Genomic DNA, 23,587 nt, shown 5'->3' with positions numbered 1-23,587 from the left:
GGTAAGAGACCACCTGAAGCCAGCGAGCAGCCTACACATGGCCAGACACAGGTTCTACAACTACAGACGCTGTGTGGGCCAGAGCATACCCGACTTCGTGGCGGAACTTCGGAGGTTGGCTAGTTTACGAGAGTTCTCCGATGAACTGAGGAGAGAAATGCTGAGAGACTTTTTCATTGAAGGAATAGGCCATGCAGGCATATTCCGAAAGCTCATAGAGACCAAGAACCTGACCTTCGAGGCAGCAGCACTGGTTGCACAGACATTCCTGGTAGGGGGAAGAAGAAACGAGGTTGATTTACAATGCAGGTACGACAACTAACGAAATATCGGAACAAGAAGTTCACAGCACTAAACAAGCTGCTACCCCCACACACAGACAAAACCGGGAGAACAGGCTCTCGACAGCAGGCAGAAGCCATCAAGGGCCACAGGAACGGCCGTTCACACCTCATCAACCCACAATGCGAGCAATCAACTACAAACTGAGAGAAGCTCAAGAGAGATCAGCCAGACGCAGCTCATTCTTTGGGAACACTTTGAACAATAGAACAGGTCTGTGCTGGAGGTGTGGGGGTGGGCACTGGTCGAGGGGATGTCGGTTTCAGCAGGCTGTTTGCAGAAATTGTGAATATACAGGGCATTTGGCCCGCATGCGCAAAAAAACGTCAGCTCGGCTGGTATACGAATCGGATGGGTCGGAAAGCGGACCAGAAGAAGGTGGGGACAGTACACGGGACACCGATGTACAGCGGGTCAACACGATCAATGGCCGCTGCTCCTACAACAGGACGCCTCCTATAATGATGTGGGTTCTACTCAACGGGATATCTGTTAACATGGAGCTGGATATGGGAGCGAGTCAATCTCTCATGGGCGCTCAACAATTTGAACAACTGTGGCCACATAAAAGAGACAGACCAAAACTCACAAGGGTCGACACCAAACTAAGGACCTATACCAAAGAAATCGGACCAGTCCTCGGCAGCGCCATGCTCTCTGTCACACACAAAGGGACAGTGAACCGACTTCCCCTGTGGATTGTCCCCGGAGACCCCCCAGCACTGCTGGGGAGAAGCTGGCTGGCAAAACTAAACTGGAAATGGGATGATGTCCATGCCATGTCATTAGAGGAACGGACCTCCTGCTCAACAGTTATAAAGTGATTTGAACATCTCTTTCAGCCAGGTGTGGGCACTTTCAAAGGGGCCAAAGTCAAAATCTACATCACACAGGATGCTAGACCGGTCCATCTCAAGGCCAGAGCTGTAACTATGTGATGAGGGAAAAGATTGAACATGAACTAGACAGGCTTCTGCGGGAAGGAATTATATCACCTGTGGAATTCAGTGACTGGGCAAGTCCCATCGTCCCAGTCATGAAGCCTGATGGATCCGTACGAATCTGTGGGGACTACAAATCTACCATAAACAGAGTCTCCCTACAGGACCAGTACCCGCTGCCCAGAGCGGAGGACCGATTTGCCACATTGGCTGGAGGGAAACTTTTCTCAAAATTAGACCTCACATCTGCGTATATGACGCAAGAATTGACCGAGGAATCCAAGCTATTCACCGCCATCAACACACATCGAGGCCTTTTCATGTACAATCGATGCCCATTCGGCATCAGGGCGGCAGCTGCTATATTCCAGCGCAACATGGAGAGTCTGCTCAAGTCCATCCCGGGGACGGTTGTATTTCAAGACGACATACTTATCACGGGCAGGGAGACCGACTCCCATCTCCGTAATTTGGAGGAAGTACTAAAGCGGTTGGATCAGGTCGGCCTACGAGTCAAGAAATCCAAGTGCCTGTTTCTCGCGCCCGAGGTTGAATTTTTGGGCAGAAGGATTGCCGCTGATGGAATCCGCCCAACAGAGTCCAAAACAGAAGCAATTCGCCTGGCACCCAGGCCTCGGAATGTCTCAGAACTGCGCGCCTTTCTCGGGGTACTCAATTACTTTGGGAACTTTATGCAGAACTTGAGCACGCTGCTGGAGCCTCTCCACGTGCTACTCAGGAAGGGGTGCGATTGGTTTTGGGGGGACGCCCAGGAACGTGCCTTCAATAAGGCACGCAACCTTCTGTGTTCCAACAGTGTTTGGACTTTCTTTGACCCAGGTAAAAAGCTAGTTCTCACATGCAATGCGTCAGTGTACGGGGTCAGGTGCGTTTTACAACATGTCAATAGTGCGGGCAAATTACAACCCATAGCTTATGCCTCCAGGTCACTTTCGCGGGCGGAGCGCGGGTACGGAATGGTAGAGAAGGAGGCGCTCGCGTGCGTGTACAGTGTCAAAAAGATGCACCAATACCTTTTCGGGGCCAAGTTCGCGTTAGAAACCCTCCTCTCCGAGACCAACGTCTCGGCGCGAATTCAACGGTGGGCACTCGTGCTGGCGTCCTATGACTACACCATAAGGCACAGACCAGGCACAGACAACTGTGCCGACGCGCTCAGCAGGCTACCCCTGGAGACCACGGAAGGGTCTGACGAACAGGACTGTGAGATAGTCATGGCAATCAATGCCTTTGAGTCCACAGGTTCGCCCATGACGGCTCGCCAAATCAGAGCCTGGACGGCCAGCGACCCCACGTTATCCTTAGTAAAAAGATGTGTCCTAACCGGTGACTGGGCAGAGGCTCGCGAAGCCTGCCCCGAGGAATTAAAACCCTTTTACAGGCGCATGCATGAGCTATCACTACAAGCAGACTGCCTGATGTGGGGCAGCTGAGTAGTCATGCCTCTGCGAGGCAGAGAGGCATTTGTCCGGGAGCTCCACCGCGAGCACCCGGGGATCGTTCTCATGAAGGCCACAGCCAGATCCCACCTCTGGTGGCCTGGTATTGACGCAGACTTGGAGCTCTGTGTCCGAAGGTGCACCATTTGTGCCCCACTCAGCAATGCCCCCAGGGAGGCTCCACTGAGCCCCTGGCCTTGGCCTACCAAACCGTGGTCATGGGTGCACGTAGACTATGCAGGCCCATTCATGGGCAAAATGTTGCTCGTAGTTGTAGATGCATTTTCAAAGTGGATCGAGTTCACCATTTTAAACTCGAGCACAGCCTCCACCACTGTGGAGAGCCTCGCAACCATGTTTGCAACGCATGGAATCCCTAACATATTGGTCAGTGACAACGGTCCGTGCTTCACCAGCGCAGAATTCCAAGACTTTATAATTGACCACGGCATAAATCACGTCAAGACGGCACCGTTCAAGCCGGCCTCCAACGGCCAGGCGGAGAGAGCAGTGCAAATCATTAAACAAGACATGCTTAAAATCCAAGGTCCCACACTGCAGGGTCACCTGTCGCGACTGATGCTGGCATACAGATCTCATCCGCACTCACTGACTGGGATCCCCCCCGCGCAACTGTTGATGAAAAGGACTTTAAAAACAAGGCTCTCATTAATCCTCCCAGACATGCACGAAATCGTTGAGGCAAAGCGCCGTAAGCTGACTGAGTTCCATGACAGAAATTCGAGGGGGGAGATGGAATGAGATAGGGGACAAAGCGTTTGTACTAAACTATGGCAGGGGTCCCAAATGGCTTGCAGGGACAGTAACGGGCAAGGAAGGAAACAGGCTACTGGTAGTACAAATGGACAATGGCAAAACCTGCCGGAGGCATGTAGACCAAGTCAAAAGCAGATTTACCAACAACACTGCGGAACCAGAGGCAGACTACAATGTGGAACTCGCACCACACCTGGTGGACAGACAGAGGGAACAACCTGAGGAAAGGGCAGTCCCAACAGACAGCCCAGGCGAGTCAACAACAATCACACCAATCGAAACAGACAGCCCAGGCGAGATACCAGCAACCACACCCAAAGAAAAACAGGCACCAAGGCAAACAACTGAACCACAACTCAGACGCTCCACGCGAGAGCGTAGACCACCTGAGAGACTGAACCTATAAAGACAATAAGACCTTGGGGGAGGGTGATGTCATGTATCTCACACTACTGTACATAACTGTATCCTAACATGCGATACATGACTGTAATAAGATATGACCTGTAACCACCAGCATACCTTACCACCAGGGGTGCACTTGCAAGAGACAGGTATATAAGGGCAGGTCTCAGGCAAGTGCAGCATTCCAGAGCTGTGAAATAAAGGTGCAGGTCCAGAGTGACCTTGCCTTCACGACATGCCTCGTGTGAGTCTGTACTGAGGGGACAGGACTTTACACCCACACTCCCCCCTGCTCTTCCCCCACAGCCCCGGTACATTTCCCCCTTCGAGTATTTATCCAATTCCCCCGTTTGAAAGTCCCGATTGAACCTGCTCTCTCCGAGCTTTCAAGCAGCGCGTTCCCGATCGCAACAACTCACTGCGTAAAAACATTCTCCCCCTATCCCCCCCTCTGGTTCAATCGCCGATTATCGTCAATCTGTGTCCCTTTGGTTTACCCATCCTCCCGCCCCTGGGAACAGGTTCTCCCGATTTACTCCGTCACAACCCCTCGTGATTGAGCACACCGCGATCAGATCTTCCCTTAACCTTCTCTGCTCCACGGAGAACCAACCCCCAGCCTCTCCCGTCTCTCCCCTTCACTGACGTCCCACGTCCCCGGGACCAAGATAAAACCACAGAAAGTTGTTGGGGGCCAGTTCGTTGGATATATTCAAAAGGGAGTTAGATGTGGCCCTTACGGCTAAAGGGATCAGGGGGGTATGGAGAGAAGGCAGGAGTGGGGTACTGAGGGAATGATCAGCCATGATCATATTGAATGGTGGGGCAGGCTCGAAGGGCCCAATGGCCTGCTCCTGCACATATTTTCTATGTTCCTATATTTCTAAGGCAGACAGTGATGACTAGGTCCAACACCGCCTCCAGTGCACCAGTGCAGCTTTCGGTCGCCTGAGGAAAAGCGTGTTCGAAGTCCAGGCCCTCAAATCCACCACCAAACCTCATGGTCTACAGGGCTGTAGTGATACCCGCCCTCCTGTATGGCTCAGAGACACGGACCTTGTACAGTAGACACCTCACCCCCAGCTCATGGTCTACAGGGCTGTAGTGATACCCGCTCTCCTGTATGGCCCAGAGACACGGACCATGTACAGTAGACACCTCACCCCCAGCTCATGGTCTACAGGGCTGTAGTGATACCCACCCTCCTGTATGGCTCAGAGACACGGACCGTGTACAGTAGATAACTCACCCCCAGCTCATGGTCTACAGGGCTGTAGTGATACCCCGCCCTCCTGTATGGCTCAGAGACACGGACCATGTACAGTAGGTACCTCACCCCCAGCTCATGGTCTACAGGGCTGTAGTGATACCCGCCCTCCTGTATGGCTCAGAGACACGGACCGTGTACAGTAGACACCTCAAGTCGCTGGAGAAATACCACCAACGCTGTCTCCGCAAGATCCTGCAAATCCCCCGGGAGGACAGACGCACCAACGTTAGCGTCCTCGACCAGGCCCAACATCGAAGCACTGACCACACTCGACCAGCTCCGCTGGGCAGGGCCACATTGTCCGCATGTCCCCCTCAGACACGAGACTCCCAAAGCAAGCGCTCTATTCGGAACTCCTTCACGGGCAAGCGAGCCCCAAGGTGGGCAGAGGGAACGTTACAAGGGACACACCCTCAAAGCCTCCCTGATAAAGTGCAACATCCCCCACCGACACCTGGGAGTCCCTGGCCCAAAGACCAGTCCGCCCTGAGTGGAGGGAGTGCATCCGGGAGGGCGCTGAGCACCTCGAGTCTCGTCGCCAATTGCGAGCACGCAGAAAGCAAGCGCAGGCAGCGGAAGGAGTGTGCGGCAAACCTGTCCCACCCTCCCCTTTCCCTCAACGTCTCTCTGTCCCACCCTGTGACAGGGTCTGTGGTTCCCGTATTGGGCTGTTCAGCCACCCGAGAACTCGTGTTAGAGTGGGAGCAAGTCTTCCTCGATTCCGAGGGACGGCCGATGATGATAATGATACATTTGCTTTTCTCTATCTCTCTCTTCTTTAACGGACCCCTCCCTCTCTCTCACTCCATCCAGCCCCGGGGAAAAAGGGCAGGGCACCACCCAGTTGGTACGCCAGCCCTTGGTTAATGCCAGCTGAGTGTTAGAGGAGCAAATTAAGATTGGAATGCATTGAATATTTGAATATTGCGTTCAGTTTTGGTCTCCTAATCTGAGGAAGGACATTCTTGCTATTGAGGGAGTGCAGCGAAGGTTCACCAGACTGATTCCCGGGATGGCGGGACTGACATATGAAGAAAGACTGGATCGACTGGGCTTATATTCACTGGAATTTAGAAGAATGAGAGGGGATCGCATAGAAACGTATAAAATTCTGACGGGATTGGACAGGTTAGATGCAGGGCGACTTTAATTTACATATTGATTTGGCTATCCAAACTGGTAGTAATGCAGTGGAGGAGGATTTCCTCGCGTGTATTAGGGATGGTTTTCTGGACCAATATGTTGAGGAACCAACTAGAGAGCTGGCCATCCTAGACTTGGTGATGTGTAACGAGAAGGGACTAATTAGCAATCTTGTTGTGCGAGGCCCCCTGGGGAAGAGTGATCATAATATGGTAGAATTCTTTATTAAGATGGAGAGTGACACAGTTAATTCAGAAACTCGGGTCCTGAACTTAAGGAAAGGTAACTTCGATGGTATGAGACGTGAATTGGCGAGAATAGACTGGCGAGTGATACTTAAAGGGTTGATGGTGGATAGGCAATGGCAGACATTTAAAGATCACATGGATGAACTGTCTAGAGTAAAAAAATAAAACGGGGAAGGTGGCTCAACTGTGGCTAACAAGGGAAATTAAGGATAGTGTTAAATCCAAGGAAGAGGCAGATAAATTGGCCAGAAACAGCAACAAACCTGAGGACTGGGAGAAATTTTGAATTCAGCACAGGGGGGCAAAGGGTTTAATTAGGAGAGGGAAAATAGAGTACGAGAGGAAGCTTGCCGGGAACATAAAAACTGACTGCAAAAGCTTCAATAAATATGTGAAGATTAGTGAAGATAAACGTAGTTCCCTTGCAGTCGGATTCAGGTGAATTTATAATGGGGAACAAAGAAATGGCAGACCAATTTAACCAATACTTCGGTTCTGTCTTTACGAAGGAAGACACAAATAACCTTTCAGAAATACTGGGGGACCGAGGGTCTAGCGAGAAGGAGGAACTGAAGGAAATCCTTATTAGTCAGGAAATTGTGTTGGAGAAATTGATGGGATTAAAGGCCAATAAATCCCCAGGGCCTGATAGTCTGCATCCCAAGTACTTAAGGAAGTGGCCCTAGAAATAATGGATGCATTGGTGGTCATTTTCCAACAGTCTATCGCCTCTGGATCAGTTCCTAAGGACTGGAGGGTAGCTAATGTAACACCACTTTTTAAAAAAGGTGGGAGAGAGAAAACAGGTAATTATAGACCGGTCAGCCTGACATTGGTGTTGGGGAAAATGTTGGAATCAATTATTAAAGATGTAATAGCAGCGCATTTGGAAAGCAGTGACAGGATCAGTCCAAGTCAGCATGGATTTATGAAAGGGAAATCATGCTTGACAAATCTTCTCGAATCTTTTGAGGATGTAACCAGCAGAGTGGACAAGGGAGACCCAGTGGATGTGGTGTATTTGGACTTTCAAAAGGCTTTTGACAAGGTCCCACACAAGAGATTGGTGTGCAAAATTAAAGCACATGGTATTGGGGGTAATGTACTGACGGGGATCGAGAACTGGTTGGCAGACAGGAAGCAGAGAGTCGGGATAAACGGGTCCTTTTCAGAACGGCAGGCAGTGACTAGTGGGGTACCGCAGGGCTCAGTGCTGGGACCCCAGCTATTTACAATATACATTAATGATTTAGATGAAGGAATTGACTTTTAGAAATATAGAAACATAGAAAATAGGTGCAGGAGCAGGCCATTCAGCCCTTCTGGCCTGCACCGCCATTCAATGAGTTCATGGCTGAACATGCAACTTCAGTACCCCCTTCCTGCTTTCTCGCCATACCCCTTGATCCCCCGAGTAGTAAGGACTACATCTAACTCCCTTTTGAATATATTTAGTGAATTGGCCTCAACAACTTTCTGTGGTAGAGAATTCCACAGGTTCACCACTCTCTGGGTGAAGAAGTTTCTCCTCATCTCGGTCCTAAATGGCTTACCCCTTATCCTTAGACTGTGAGCCCTGGTTCTGGACTTCCCCAACATCGGGACCATCAAGTCATCTCATCATTTTATACGTTTCGATAAGATCACCTCTCATTCTTCTGAATTCCAATGAGTAGAGGCCCCAACCGAGAGCTGGAATCCCAGCTGGATGGAGGGCTTCCCCTTTTGCCCCGGGGGCTGGATGGAGTGAGTGAGAAAGGGGCAGAGAGGGAGGCTTCAAGAGAGGGAAGGGACAGACAGGGAGGAGATAGCGGGGCAATGGCGGCACGCTCTACCCAGGCTGCCCCGCGCGCAGGAAAGCGCCCTATGCCGGGCAGCGGGGGCGGGAGATGCGCCTGCGCGGGGCGGCCGGCGGCACGCCGGGATACTGGAGGACTGCGGCCAGCGGAGCTGGGAGGAGCGGCGGCGCGGAGCCCGGTCCCGGGGAGAGGCGGCGGTGAGTGGGGCTCCCGGGGGGTCAGGGAGGGGGCAAAGGTCGCGGGCTGCACCCTCTGACCCCCCGGGGCCCCGACCCCGCGCATTTAAAGGGACAGGCCCCCCTCAGGGGGTATTTAAAGGGACAGGCCCCCCCTCAGGGGGCATTTAAAGGGACAGGCCCCCCCTCAGGGGGCATTTAAAGGGACAGGCCCCCCTCAGGGGGTATTTAAAGGGACAGGCCCCACCCTCAGGGGGCATTTAAAGGGACAGGCCCCCCTCAGGGGGTATTTAAAGGGACAGGCCCCACCCTCAGGGGGCATTTAAAGGGACAGGCCCCCCTTCAGGGGGCATTTAAAGGGACATTCCCCCCCTTCAGGGGCATTTAAAGGGACATTCCCCCAGCTCAGGTGATATTTAAAGGGACAGCCCCCCCTCAGGGGGTATTTAAAGGGACATACCCCACCTCAGGGGGTATTTAAAGGGACATACTCCCCTCAGGGGGCATTTAAAGGGACACCCCCCCCTCAGGGGGCATTTAAAGGGACATCCCCCCCTCAGGGGGCATTTAAAGGGATATCCCCCCTCAGGGTGTATTTAAAGGGACATTCCCTCCCTCCGGGAGTATTTAAAGGGACATTCCCCACACTCAGGGGGTATTTAAAGGGACATGCATCCCCTCACCCAGGGTCTGGGACCCTCCTGCCCCTGGGAACTGTTTCTCTGTCACAACCCCTCGTGATTATCAACACCTCGATCAGATTGCCCCTTAACCTTCTCTGCTCCACGGAGAACAACCCCGGCTTCTCCCAGTCTCTCCCCGTCACTGATGTTCCTCATCCCCAGGACCTGGTCAATCTCCCACTGCACCCTCTCCCAAGTCCATCGGCCCCTCGCCCCCCCTCCCTATCTCTGTAACCCCCTCCAGCCCCTACAATTCTCATCCTCCTGTTCAAATCCCTCCCTCGCCCCCCCTCCCTATCTCTGTAACCTCCTCCAGCCCCTACAATTCTCATCCTCCTGTTCAAATCCCCCCCTCGCCCCCCTCCCTATCTCTGTAACCTCCTCCAGCCCCGACAATTCTCATCCTCCTGTTCAAATCCCTCCCTCGCCCTCCCCTCCCTATCTCTGTAACCTCCTCCAGCCCCGACAATTCTCATCCTCCTGTTCAAATCCCTCCCTCGCCCCCTCCCTATCTCTGTAACCTCCTCCAGCCCCGACAATTCTCATCCTCCTGTTCAAATCCCTCCCTCGCCCCCCCTCCCTATCTCTGTAACCCTCCGGGATCTCTGCACCCCTCCAATCCTGCCCCCTTGAGCATCCCCCGATCGCTCCACCATCGGAGGCCGTGCCTTCAGCTGCCTGGGGCCCCCAAGCTCTGGAACTCCCTCCCTAAACCTCTCCGCCTCTCTCTCTCTCCTCCTTCAAGACGCTCCTTAAAACCCACCTCTCTGTGACCCAGCCTTTGGTCGCCTGTCCCTGATATCTCCCGGGGTTAAATTTATCTGTTTTGTCTTATAATACTTGTTGTGAAGTGGCTTGGGATGCTATATTAAGGTGCAATATAAATGCAAGTTTGTAGTTTGTGAAGTTAAGGATCCCATAAAAGCAGGGAAGTCTTGCTCCAGTTACACAGGGTATTGGTGAGACCACACCTGGAGTACTGCGTGCAGTTTTACTCTCCGTATTTACGAAAGGATACACTTTGCTTTGGAGGCAGTTCAGAGAAGGTTCACTCGGTTGATTCCGGGGGATGAGGGGGTTGACTTATGAGGAAAGGTTGAGGAGGTTGGGGCCTCTACTCATTGGAGTTCAGAAGAATGAGAGGCGATCTTATGGAAACGTATCAGATTATGAGGGGGGCTTGACAAGGTGGATGCAGAGAGGATGTTCCCACTGATGGGGGAGACTAGAACTAGGGGGCATGGTCTTAGAATAAGGGGCAGCCCATTTAAAACTGAGATGAGGAGGAATTTCTTCTCTCAGAGGGTTGTAAATCTGTGGAACTCGCTGCCCCGGAGAGCTGTGGGAGCCGGGACGGACACGATTAGGGATCATTGGGATCTTCCAGTGCCGGGAGATTGTGTAATACAGGGAGGTTAGTGGTCAGTGTGCGTGGGGAGGGTGAGCGTTTCTCTGGGGGGGGTGTGGGGGGGGCAGGGGACTGTATTTCACGGGGGGGGGGAGATTTTGGGGTCGGGGGGGGGAGTGTCTGTGTTTCTCCAGGGGGGGGGGAGATTTTGGGGGGGAGGGGCTGTGATTTCTGGGGGGGGGGTGAGATTTTGGGGTCGGGGGGGGAGTGTCTGTGTTTCTCCAAGGGGGGGGGAGATTTTGGGGGGGAGGGGCTGTGATTTCTGGGGGGGGGTGAGATTTTGGGGTCGGGGGGGGAGTGTCTGTGTTTCTCCGGGGGGGGGGGGGAGATTTCGGGGGGGAGGGGCTGTGATTTCTGGGGGGTGGGGAGATTTTGGGGTCGGGGGGGAGTGTCTGTGTTTCTCCGGGGGGGGGGGAGATTTTGGGGGGGAGGGGCTGTGATTTCTGGGGGGGGGGGGAGATTTTGGGGTCGGTGGGGGGAGTGTCTGTGTTTCTCCGGGGGGGGAGATTTTGGGGGGGAGGGGCTGTGATTTCTGGGGGGGGGGGAGATTTTTTGGGGGGGGGCCCCGAGTCAGTTGCGCTGACGTTTTCTCGCTCCGTTTCCTCAGGCGATCTTGGCCGGTCGGCGATGACAGAATTCGAGCCTCGAGCCCCTCGCCCGGGTGGGGCATTCCTGGAAGGGGCGGAGGAGGAGGAGGAGGAGGAGGACGGCCGTGTGGTGTACGAGGCAGACAGGAGGCTGGCGGTGGAGGCGGCGGACGGGCGCGCCTGGGCCCGGCGAGCGGGGGAGCAGCAGGCGGAGGACGAGGAGGAGGAGAATGCCCGCGACGAGTACGCGAGACTGGCCATGGGCGGGGGCGGGAGAGCGGGGGAGGCGATCGAGGAGGAGGAGGAGGCCTGCGAGGAGGGCGGGGGAGTGGGCATGGGGGCGATGGACGGGCCTGTAGGGAGCGGGCAATGGGCGATGGTGGGGAACGATGAACTTGAGGAGGACAAGATATTGGCCATGGGAGCGATGGACGGGCCTGTAGGGAGCGGGCAGGGGGCGATGGTGGGGAACGATGAACTCGATGAGGACAAGACATTGGCCATGGGAGCGATGGACGGGCCTGTAGTAGACGGGAGGCGGACGATGGTGGGGAACGATGAACTTGATGAGGACAAGAGATTGGCCATGGGAGCGATGGACGGGCCTGTAGGGAGCGGGCAGTGGGCGATGGTGGGGAACGATGAACTCGATGAGGACAAGACATTGGCCATGGGAGCGATGGACGGGCGTGTAGTAGACGGGAGGCGGACGATGGTGGGGAACGATGAACTTGATGAGGACAAGAGATTGGCCATGGGAGCGATGGACGGGCGTGTAGTGGATGGGAGACTGGAGGAGGCTACGGAGGAGGACATTGCCCTTTTCGGAGCTCGGACACTGGGCGTGGGGGCGATGGACGGGCGTGAGATAGTCAGGACACTGGGCGTGGGGGCGATGGACGGGCGTGAGATAGTCAGGGGACTGGGCGTGGGGGCGATGGACGGGCGTGAGATAGTCAGGGGACTAGGCGTGGGGGCGATGGACGGGCGTGAGATAGTCAGGGGACTGGGCGTGGGGGCGATGGACGGGCGTGAGATAGTCAGGACACTGGGCGTGGGGGCGATGGACGGGCGTGAGATAGTCAGGGGACTGGGCGTGGGGGCGATGGACGGGCGTGAGATAGTCAGGACACTGGGCGTGGGGGCGATGGACGGGCGTGAGATAGTCAGGACACTGGGCGTGGGGGCGATGGACGGACGTGAGATAGTCAGGACACTGGGCGTGGGGGCGATGGACGGGCGTGAGATAGTCAGGGGACTGGGCGTGGGGGCGATGGACGGGCGTGAGATAGTCAGGACACTGGGCGTGGGGGCGATGGACGGGCGTGAGATAGTCAGGACACTGGGCGTGGGGGCGATGGACGGGCGTGAGATAGTCAGGGGACTGGGCGTGGGGGCGATGGACGGGCGTGAGATAGTCAGGGGACTGGGCGTGGGGGCGATGGACGGGCGTGAGATAGTCAGGGGACTGGGCGTGGGGGCGATGGACGGGCGTGAGATAGTCAGGACACTGGGCGTGGGGGCGATGGACGGGCGTGAGATAGTCAGGACACTGGGCGTGGGGGCGATGGACGGGCGTGAGATAGTCAGGACACTGGGCGTGGGGGCGATGGACGGGCGTGAGATAGTCAGGGGACTGGGCGTGGGGGCGATGGACGGGCGTGAGATAGTCAGGGGACTGGGCGTGGGGGCGATGGACGGGCGTGAGATAGTCAGGGGACTGGGCGTGGGGGCGATGGACGGGCGTGAGATAGTCAGGACACTGGGCGTGGGGGCGATGGACGGGCGTGAGATAGTCAGGACACTGGGCGTGGGGGCGATGGACGGGCGTGAGATAGTCAGGGGACTGGGCGTGGGGGCGATGGACGGGCGTGAGATAGTCAGGACACTGGGCGTGGGGGCGATGGACGGGCGTGAGATAGTCAGGGGACTGGGCGTGGGGGCGATGGACGGGCGTGAGATAGTCAGGGGACTGGGCGTGGGGGCGATGGACGGGCGTGAGATAGTCAGGGGACTGGGCGTGGGTGTAGGGGACGGGAGACTGGGGGAGACTGAGGATGTTGGTCTCGACGAGTTCGGGAGGCTGGCGATGGGGTCCGGGGGGAGCCCCGAGGCGGGTGGGAGGGGGAGCCAGCGGCCGGAGGAGGCCCAGCGGCCGGAGGAGGCCCAGCGGGCCGACAAGCCGCTGAAATGCTCGGTGTGCGCCAAGGGCTTCAAGTACCGCTACGGCCTGGCCCGTCATGAGTGCACCCACCGGCCCGAACGCCCCTTCAAGTGCCCGCACTGCGGGAAGGGGTTCAAGCACTCGTCAGGGATGGTCAACCACCAGCGGATCCACGCCCGCGAGCGCCCCCACTCCTGCCCCGTCTGCGCCAAGACCTTCAAGTACCGCTACTGCCTGGCCCGCCACGAGTGCGTGCACACCCAGGAGCGGCCCCACGCCTGCCCCGTCTGCCCCAAGACCTTCAAGCACCCGTCGGGCCTGGTCAAGCACCAGCGCGTACACACCCGCTCGCGGCCCTTCGCCTGCCCGGTGTGCGGAACCGCCTTCACCCACCCCTCCGTCCTACGCCGGCACGCGGTGGTTCACGCCCAGGACCGCCCCATCACCTGCTCGGAGTGTGGCCGGGGATTCTTTTACCCCTCGGCCCTCCGCAAACACCAGCTGAGCCACGGGCAGCCGGGGGAGGGGCGCCCGGCCTACCAGCGCACCTACCGGCTGCCCCCGGAGGACGGGGTGCCCCCCCGCCCGCCCGACCTCAAGCCCTGCAAGTGCTCGGACTGCGGCAAGGCCTTCAAGAAGTCGTCAGACCTGGTGATGCACCAGCGCGTGCACACGGGCGAGCGGCCCTACGTGTGCGTGCTCTGCGGCAAGGGGTTCAAGCAGCCCTCCGGGCTGATCCGCCACCGTATCGTCCACACGGGGGAGCGGCCCTTCAAGTGCTCGGTCTGTGACAAGAGCTTCACCATTCTTTGCACCTTACGTAAGCACCAGCGGCTCCACACGGGAGAAAAACCGTTTCAGTGCCCCGAGTGTGGCCAGCGCTTCACCCAGTCTCACCACCTGGTCTCCCATCGCCGTATCCACACCGGAGAGAAGCCCTTCGTCTGCCCGGTTTGTGCCAAGGGCTTCAAGCAGCCCTACCAGCTGGTGGAACACCGGCGCGTCCACACTGGGGAGCGCCCCTTTCTCTGCACCGTCTGTGGCCGAGGATTCATCCAGTCGTCCCACCTCAAGACCCACCAGCACCTGCACACCGGGGAGAGGCCCTTCAAATGCCAGTCGTGTGGCAAGGGTTTTATCCTCTCCTCCCACCTCATCAAACACCAACGGACCCACGCCAAGGAGGCGTACTGAGAAAGCCGCTTCTCCCGGGGGGGGAGCGGGCGGAGCGCGAGAGAGAGTGAGCGCCGGGCATCTCAGAACACCGAGAGAGAGATCGGCAACACACAGCACCGAGAGAGAGATCGGCAACACACAACACTGAGAGAGAGATCGGTGATTCCACACAACACCGAGAGAGAGATCGGCAACACACAACACCGAGAGAGAGATCGGCAACACACAACACCGAGAGAGAGATCGGCAACACACAACACCGAGAGTGAGATCGGCAACACACAACACCGAGAGAGAGATCGGCAACACACAACACCGAGAGAGAGATCGGCAACACACAACACCGAGAGAGAGATCGGCAACACACAACACCGAGAGAGAGATCGGCAACACACAGCACCGAGAGAGAGATCGGCAACACACAACACCGAGAGAGAGATCGGCAACACACAACACCGAGAGAGAGATCGGCAACACACAACACCGAGAGAGAGATCGGCAACACACAACACCGAGAGAGAGATCGGTGATTCCACACAACACCGAGAGAGAGATCGGCAACACACAACACCGAGAGAGAGATCGGCAACGCAAAACACCGAGAGAGAAATCGGTGATTCCAAACAACACCGAGAGAGAGATCGGCAACACACAACACCGAGAGAGAGATCGGCAACACACAACACCGAGAGAGAGATCGGCAACACACAACACCGAGAGAGAGATCGGCAACACACAACACCGAGAGAGAGATCGGTGATTCCACACAACACCGAGAGAGAGATCGGCAACACACAACACCGAGAGAGAGATCGGCAACACACAACACCGAGAGAGAGATCGGCAACACACAACACCGAGAGAGAGATCGGCAACACACAACACCGAGAGAGAGATCGGCAACACACAACACCGAGAGAGAGATCGGCAACACACAACACCGAGCGAGAGATCGGCAACACACAACACCGAGAGAGAGATCGGCAACACACAACACCGAGAGAGAGATCGGCAACACACAACACCGAGAGAGAGATCGGCAACACACAACACCGAGAGAGAGATCGGCAACACACAACACCGAGAGAGAGATCGGCAACACACAACACCGAGAGAGAGATCGGCAACACACAACACCGAGAGAGAGATCGGCAACACACAGCACCGAGAGAGAGATCGGCAACACACAACACCGAGAGAGAGATCGGCAACACACAACACCGAGAGAGAGATCGGCAACACACAACACCGAGAGAGAGATCGGCAACACACAACACCGAGAGAGAGATCGGCAACACACAACACCGAGAGAGAGATCGGCAACACACAACACCGAGAGAGAGATCGGCAACACACAACACCGAGAGAGAGATCGGTGATTCCACACAACACCGAGAGAGAGATCGGCAACACACAACACCGAGAGAGAGATCGGCAACACACAACACCGAGAGAGAGATCGGCAACACACAACACCGAGAGAGAGGTCGGCAACACACAACACCGAGAGAGAGATCGGCAACACACAACACCGAGAGAGAGATCGGCAACACACAACACCGAGAGAGAGATCGGCAACACACAACACCGAGAGAGAGATCGGCGATTCCACACAACACCGAGAGAGAGATCGGCAACACACAACACCGAGAGAGAGATCGGCAACACACAACACCGAGAGAGAGATCGGCGATTCCACACAACACCGAGAGAGAGATCGGCAACACACAACACCGAGAGAGAGATCGGCAACACACAGCACCGAGAGAGAGATCGGCAACACACAACACCGAGAGAGAGATCGGCAACACACAACACCGAGAGAGAGATCGGCAACGCACAACACCGAGAGAGAGATCGGCAACACACAACACCGAGAGAGAGATCCGCAACACACAACACCGAGAGAGAGATCGGTAACACACAACACCGAGCGAGAGATCGGCAACACACAACACCGAGAGAGAGATCGGCAACACACAACACCGAGAGAGAGATTGGCAACACACAACACCGAGAGAGAGATCGGCAACACACAACACCGAGAGAGAGATCGGCAACACACAACACCGAGAGAGAGATCGGCAACACACAACACCGAGAGAGAAATCAGCAACACACAACACCGAGAGAGAAATCGGCAACACACAACACCGAGAGAGATCGGCAACACAACACCGTGAGAGATCGGCGATATCTCAAACACTAACTGAGAGCTCAGCGATATCTCAAACATCGACCAAGAGATCACCGATCTCTCAAATATTGACCGAGAGATCACCGATCTCTCAAACACCGACCAAGAGATCACCGATCTCTCAAATATTGACCGAGAGATTACCGATATCTCAAACACTAACCGAGAGATCACCGATATCTCAAACACTAACCGAGAGATCACCGATATCTCAATCACCGACCGAGAGATCACCGATCTCTCAAACACCAACCGAGAGATCACCGATATCTCAAACACTAACCGAGAGATCACCGATATCTCAATCACCCACTGAGGGATCACCGATACCTCAATCACTGACCAAGAAATCACCGATATCTCAAACACTAACTGAGGGATCACCGATATCTCAAACACTGACCGAGAGATCACCGATCTCTCAAACACTAACCGAGAGATCACCGATATCTCAAACGCTAACTGAGGGAATACCGATATCTCAAACACCGACCAAAAGATCACCGATATCTCAATCACCGACCGAGAGATCACCGGTATCTGAAACACTAACCGAGAGATCACCGATATCTCAAACACTAACCGAGGGATCACCGATATCTCAAACACTAACCAAGAGATCACCGATATCTCAAACACTAACTGAGAGATCACCGATATCTCAAACACTAACTGAGAGATCACCGATATCTCAAACACTAACCAAGAGATCACCGATATCTCAAACACTAACTGAGAGATCACCGATGTCTCAATCACCCACTGAGGAATCACTGATATCTCAATCACCGACCGAGAGATCACCGATGTCTCAATCACCCACTGAGGAATCACCGATATCTCAATCACCGACCGAGAGATCACCGATATCTCAAACACTAAATGAGGGATCACCGCTATCTCAATCACCGACCGAGAGATCACCGATATCTCAGTCACCGACCAAGAGATTGCCGATATTTCAATCACTGACCGAGGGATCACTGATATCTCAATCACTGACCAAGTGATTACTGATATTTCAATCACCGACCAAGAGATTGCCGATATCTCACAACACCGACCGAGAGATCACCGATATTTCAATCACCAACCAAGAGATCACCGGTATCTCAAACACCGACCGAGAGATCACCGGTATCTCAATCACCGACCAAGAGATCACCGATATCTCAAACACTAACCAAGACATCACTGGTATCTCAATCACCGACCAAGAGATCACCGATATCTCAAACACTAACCAAGACATCACTGGTATCTCAATCACCGACCAAGCGATTACCGATATCTCAAACACCGACCAAAAGATCACCGACACCCAAACACCAACCGAGAGATCAGAGGCTGAGTATTGTGCATCGAGTGTCTCACCTCCTGACTCCCCAAAGCCTCTCCACCATCTACAAGGCACAAGTCAGGAGCATCACGTGATAGAATGCTCTCCCACTTGCCTGGAGGAGTTGCAGCTCCAACAACACTCGAGAAGCTCGACACTACCCAGCACCTCCAACACTCACTCCCTCCACCACCGGCGCACCGTGGCTGCAGTGTGCACCGTCTACAAGATGCACTGCGGCAACTCGCCAAGGCTTCTTCAGCAGCACCTCCCAAACCCGCGACCTCTACCACCTAGAAGGACAAGAGCAGCAGGCGCATAGGAACACCACCACCTCCACATTCCCCTCCCAGTCACACACCATCCCTCGACTTGTAAATATATCGGCCGTTCCTTCATCGTCGCTGGGTCACAATCCTGGAACTCCCTCCCTAACAGCACTGTGGGAGCACCTTCACCACACGGACTGCAGCGGTTCAAGAAGGCCGCTCATCATCACCCCAGTCAACAAGATCCACGGCGCGGCCCTGGACAACGTGGACCATTTCCCAAACCTCGGGAGCCTCCTATCAACAAGGGCAGATATTGACGACGAGGACCAACATCGCCTCCAGTGAACCAGTGCAGCCTTCGGCCGCCTGAGGAACAGAGTGTTCGAAGACCAGGCCCCTCAAACCCACCACCCAGCTCATGGTCTACAGGGCTGTAGTGATACCCGCCCTCCTGTATGGCTCAGAGACACGGACCGTGTACAGTAGGTACCTCACCCCCAGCTCATGGTCTAAAGGGCAGTAGTGATACCCACCCTCCTGTATGGCTCAGAGACATGGACCATGTACAGTAGACACCTCACCCCCAGCTCATGGTCTACAGGGCAGTAGTGATACCCGCCCTCCTGTATGGCCCAGAGACACGGACCGTGTACAGTAGACACCTCACCCCCAGCACATGGTCTACAGGGCTGTAGTGATACCCACCCTCCTGTATGGCCCAGAGACACGGACCGTGTACAGTAGGTACCTCACCCCCAGCTCATGGTCTACAGGGCTGTAGTGATACCTACCTCCTGTATGGCCCAGAGACACGAACCGTGTACAGTAGACACCTCACCCCCAGCTCATGGTCTACAGGGCTGTAGTGATACCCACCCTCCTGTATGGCCCAGAGACATGGACCGTGTACAGTAGGTATCTCACCCCCAGCTCATGGTCTACAGGGCTGTAGTGATACCTACCCTCCTGTATGGCCCAGAGACACGAACCGTGTACAGTAGACACCTCACCCCCAGCTCATGGTCTACAGGGCTGTAGTGATACCCGCCCTCCTGTATGGCCCAGAGACACGGACCATGTACAGTAGGTATCTCACCCCCAGCTCATGGTCTACAGGGCTGTAGTGATACCCACCCTCCTGTATGGCTCAGAGACACGGACCATGTACAGTAGACACCTCACCCCCAGCTCATGGTCTACAGGGCTGTAGTGATACCCGCCCTCCTGTATGGCTCAGAGACACGGACCGTGTACAGTAGACACCTCAAGTCGCTGGAGAAATACCAGCAACGTTGTCTCCGCAAGATCCTGCAAATCCTGCACCAACATTAGCGTCCTCGACCAGGCCCAACATCCCCAGCATCGAAGCACTGATCACACTGGACCAGCTCTGCTGGGCAGGGCCACATTGTCCGCATGTCCCCCCCAGACACGAGACTCCCCAAAGCAAGCGCTCTACTCGGAACTCCTTCACAGGCAAGCGAGCCCCAAGGTGGGCAGAGGGAACATTACAAGGGACACACCCCTCCCCTGATAAAGTGCAACATCCCCCACCGACACCTGGGAGTCCCTGGGCCCAAAGACCAGTCCGCCCTCAGTGGAGGGAGTGCATCCGGGAGGGCGCTGAGCACCTCGAGTCTCGTCGCCGAGAGCGTGCAGAAAGCAAGCGCAGGCAGCGGAAGGAGCGATTCACGCCCACACGTTAGCGCCAGTGAGTCCGAGCTGCAGCCAATGGGAGACGAGGTGTTCCTGGGGAGACGGCGCCCCCTGGTGTGTAGGTGTGGTGCCGCGGAAGGTCTCTGATTTTGGAATGAGTCGGACGGAAGTATTGTCGAACACTAACTTGCCCTCGGTTCCCCGAGCTTTGTTCACCCTCTCTCTCTGTCACTGACACCCCGACCACAAGGTTTCCAGACCCCAGACACGGCCATTGTGACAAACCAATGCCCCATCCTCTCCCCATATCCCCCAACCCCACCCTCCCCACCATCTCCCACCTCCCCAGCATGTCTCAATAACCAACGTACCTCACCCTCTCCCCACACCCCTCCTCCCCACCATTTCCCAATATCCCCCAACCCCTTCTCTTCCCACTCTCTCTCTCTGTCTCCCTCCCTCTCAGTCTGTCTCGCTCTCTCTCTTTGTCTCTCTCTCTCCGTCCCTCTCTCTCTCCGTCCCTCTCTCTCTCTCCGTCCCTCTCTCTCTCTCCGTCCCTCTCTCTCTCTCTCCGTCCCTCTCTCTGTCCCTCTCTCTCTCTGTCTCACTCTCTCTCTCTCTCTGACTCTCTCTCTCTGTCCCTCTCTCTCTCTCTCTCTCTCTCTGTCCCTCTCTCTCCGTCCCTCTCTCTCTCTGTCTTTCTCTCTCTCTCTCTCTCTGTCTGTCTCTCTCTCGCTCTCTCTCTCTCTTTCTCTCGCACACTCTCTATCTCATCTCTCGCATTCTGTCTCGCATTCTCTCTCTTTCTGTCTCTCTCACACTCTCTCTCGTGCACACTCTGTCCCATCTCTCGCACTCTTTCTCTCACATTCCCTCCCTTTCTGTCTCTCTCTCTCTCACACTCTCTCTCTCTCGCGCACTCTCTGTCCCATCTCTCACACTCTGTCTCGCATTCCCTCCCTCTCTGCCTCTCTCACACTCTCTCTCTCTCTCTCTCTCTCACATGCACTCTGTCCCATTTCTCACACTCTGTCTCGCATTCCCTCCCTCTCTGTCTCTCTCTCTCTCACACTCTCTCTCTCGCACACACTCTGTCCCATCTCTCACACTCTGTCTCGCATTACCTCCCTCTCTGTCTCTCTCTCTCACACTCTCTCTCTCTCGCGCACTCTCTGTCCCATCTCTCGCATTCTATCTCACATTTTCTCCCTCTCTGTCTCTCTCACACACTCTCTCTCTCTCTCTCACATACAATCTGTCCCATCTTTCACATTCTGTCTCACATTCCCTCCCTCTTGTCTCTCACACTTTCTCTCTCTCTCGCACACTCTCTATCTCATCTCTCGCACTCTGTCTCACATTCTCTCCCTCTCTGTCTCTCACACTCTCTCTCTCTCTCTCGCACACACTCTGTCCCATCTCTCACACTCTGTCTCACATTCTCTCCCTCTCTGTCTCTCTCACACACTCTCTCTCTCGCACACACTCTGTCCCATCTCTCACACTCTGTCTCGCATTCCCTCCCTCTCTGTCTCTCTCACACTCTCTCTCTCTCTCGCACACACTCTGTCCCATCTCTCACACTCTGTCTCACATTCTCTCCCTCTCTGTCTCTCTCACACTCTCTCTCTCTCTCTCGCACACACTCTGTCCCATCTCTCACACTCTGTCTCGCATTCCCTCCCTCTCTGTCTCTCTCACACTCTCTCTCTCTCTCTCGCACACTCTGTCCCATCTCTCACACTCTGTCTCGCATTCCCTCCCTCTCTGTCTCTCTCACACTCTCTCTCTCTCTCTCTCGCACACACTCTGTCCCATCTCTCACACTCTGTCTCACATTCTCTCCCTCTCTGTCTCTCTCACACTCTCTCTCTCTCTCTCGCACACACTCTGTCCCATCTCTCACACTCTGTCTCACATTCCCTCCCTCTCTGTCTCTCTCACACTCTCTCTCTCTCTCTCTCGCACACACTCTGTCCCATCTCTCACACTCTGTCTCACATTCCCTCCCTCTCTGTCTCTCTCACACTCTCTCTCTCTCTCTCTCTCTCGCACACACTCTGTCCCATCTCTCACACTCTGTCTCACATTCTCTCCCTCTCTGTCTCTCTCACACTTTCTCTCTCTCTCGCACACACTCTGTCCCATCTCTCACACTCTGTCTCACATTCCCTCCCTCTCTGTCTCTCTCACACTCTCTCTCTCTCTCTCTCTCTCGCACACACTCTGTCCCATCTCTCACACTCTGTCTCACATTCTCTCCCTCTCTGTCTCTCTCACACTTTCTCTCTCTCTCGCACACACTCTGTCCCATCTCTCACACTCTGTCTCACATTCCCTCCCTCTCTGTCTCTCTCTCTCTCTCTCTCTTGCACACACTCTGTCCCATCTCTCACACTCTGTCTCACATTCTCTCCCTCTCTGTCTCTCACACTCTCTCTCTCTCTCTCTCTCGCACACACTCTGTCCCATCTCTCACACTCTGTCTCACATTCTCTCCCTCTCTGTCTCTCTCACACTTTCTCTCTCTCTCGCACACACTCTGTCCCATCTCTCACACTCTGTCTCACATTCCCTCCCTCTCTGTCTCTCTCTCTCTCTCTCTCTTGCACACACTCTGTCCCATCTCTCACACTCTGTCTCGCATTCTCTCCCTCTCTGCCTCTCTCACACATTCTCTCCCTCTCTGCCTCTCTCACACATTCTCTCCCTCTCTGCCTCTCTCACACATTCTCTCCCTCTCTGCCTCTCTCACACATTCTCTCCCTCTCTGCCTCTCTCACACATTCTCTCCCTCTCTGCCTCTCTCACACATTCTCTCCCTCTCTGCCTCTCTCACACATTCTCTCCCTCTCTGCCTCTCTCACACATTCTCTCCCTCTCTGCCTCTCTCACACATTCTCTTCCTCTCTGCCTCTCTCACACATTCTCTCCCTCCCTTCCTCTCACCCTCAGGAGCTCTGTGTGAAGAATATGATGGTGGGTTGGACCGGGGCCATCACCCCCTCTCCCCCCCCCCCGCCCCCCAGGCGATATTCAGCCTTGAAAGAAGCACTGCTGGGCAACGTCTGAGATCTTTGACACTACAGATCCCGTCTGCCGTAGCCTTCCTTCCTCTCTCTGTCCCTATCACACTCTCTCCCTCCTCGCACTGAAAAACGTTTAAAAAAAAGAGATTAATTGTGCGTTTGTAGCTTAGCTAAGAAATGTACCGACTGCATGCCGTGTAGACAATAACTGAGCCTGAATCTGTGAAGTAAATGTTAATTATCGATGTGTTTAATAAAGTATCACAGACCCCCCCCGAGTCTCATTGTGCGTCTTGTGAACATCATTCACACCAGGAACACCAGAATTAGGAGCAGGAGTCGACCATTCGGCCCCTCGAGCCTGTTCCGCCAGCGAACGAGATCACGGCCGATCTTTGACCTCAACCCCACTTTCCCGCCCAGTCACTCGAGTTCCCCTCAACCCCAAAAATCTCTCGACCTTGGCCTCAACGACTGAGCCCCCACAGCCCTCTGGGGCAGAGAATCCCAGAGAC

At 55.1% G+C, this 23,587-nt stretch overlaps 1 protein-coding gene across 1 annotated transcript in view; it reads left to right on the top strand.

Moving 5' to 3' along the window:
- The window catches only part of LOC139247558 (uncharacterized), a 110,925-nt gene extending 96,075 nt beyond the window's left edge, over positions 1-14,850 (top strand). The window contains exon 10 of the mRNA XM_070871668.1: positions 11,387-14,850. Coding sequence (XP_070727769.1) covers positions 11,387-14,597 — 3,211 coding nt within the window. The 3' untranslated portion in view covers positions 14,598-14,850. The remainder of the gene's footprint in view (positions 1-11,386) is intronic.
- The last annotated feature ends 8,737 nt before the right edge of the window (positions 14,851-23,587 follow it).

The sequence above is a fragment of the Pristiophorus japonicus genome, unplaced genomic scaffold, assembly GCF_044704955.1.
Source record: "Pristiophorus japonicus isolate sPriJap1 unplaced genomic scaffold, sPriJap1.hap1 HAP1_SCAFFOLD_272, whole genome shotgun sequence".
NCBI classification, from domain to species: domain Eukaryota; kingdom Metazoa; phylum Chordata; class Chondrichthyes; family Pristiophoridae; genus Pristiophorus; species Pristiophorus japonicus.
Note: the sequence above shows the minus strand (reverse complement) of the source record. Positions and strands in the feature narration are given on the sequence as shown.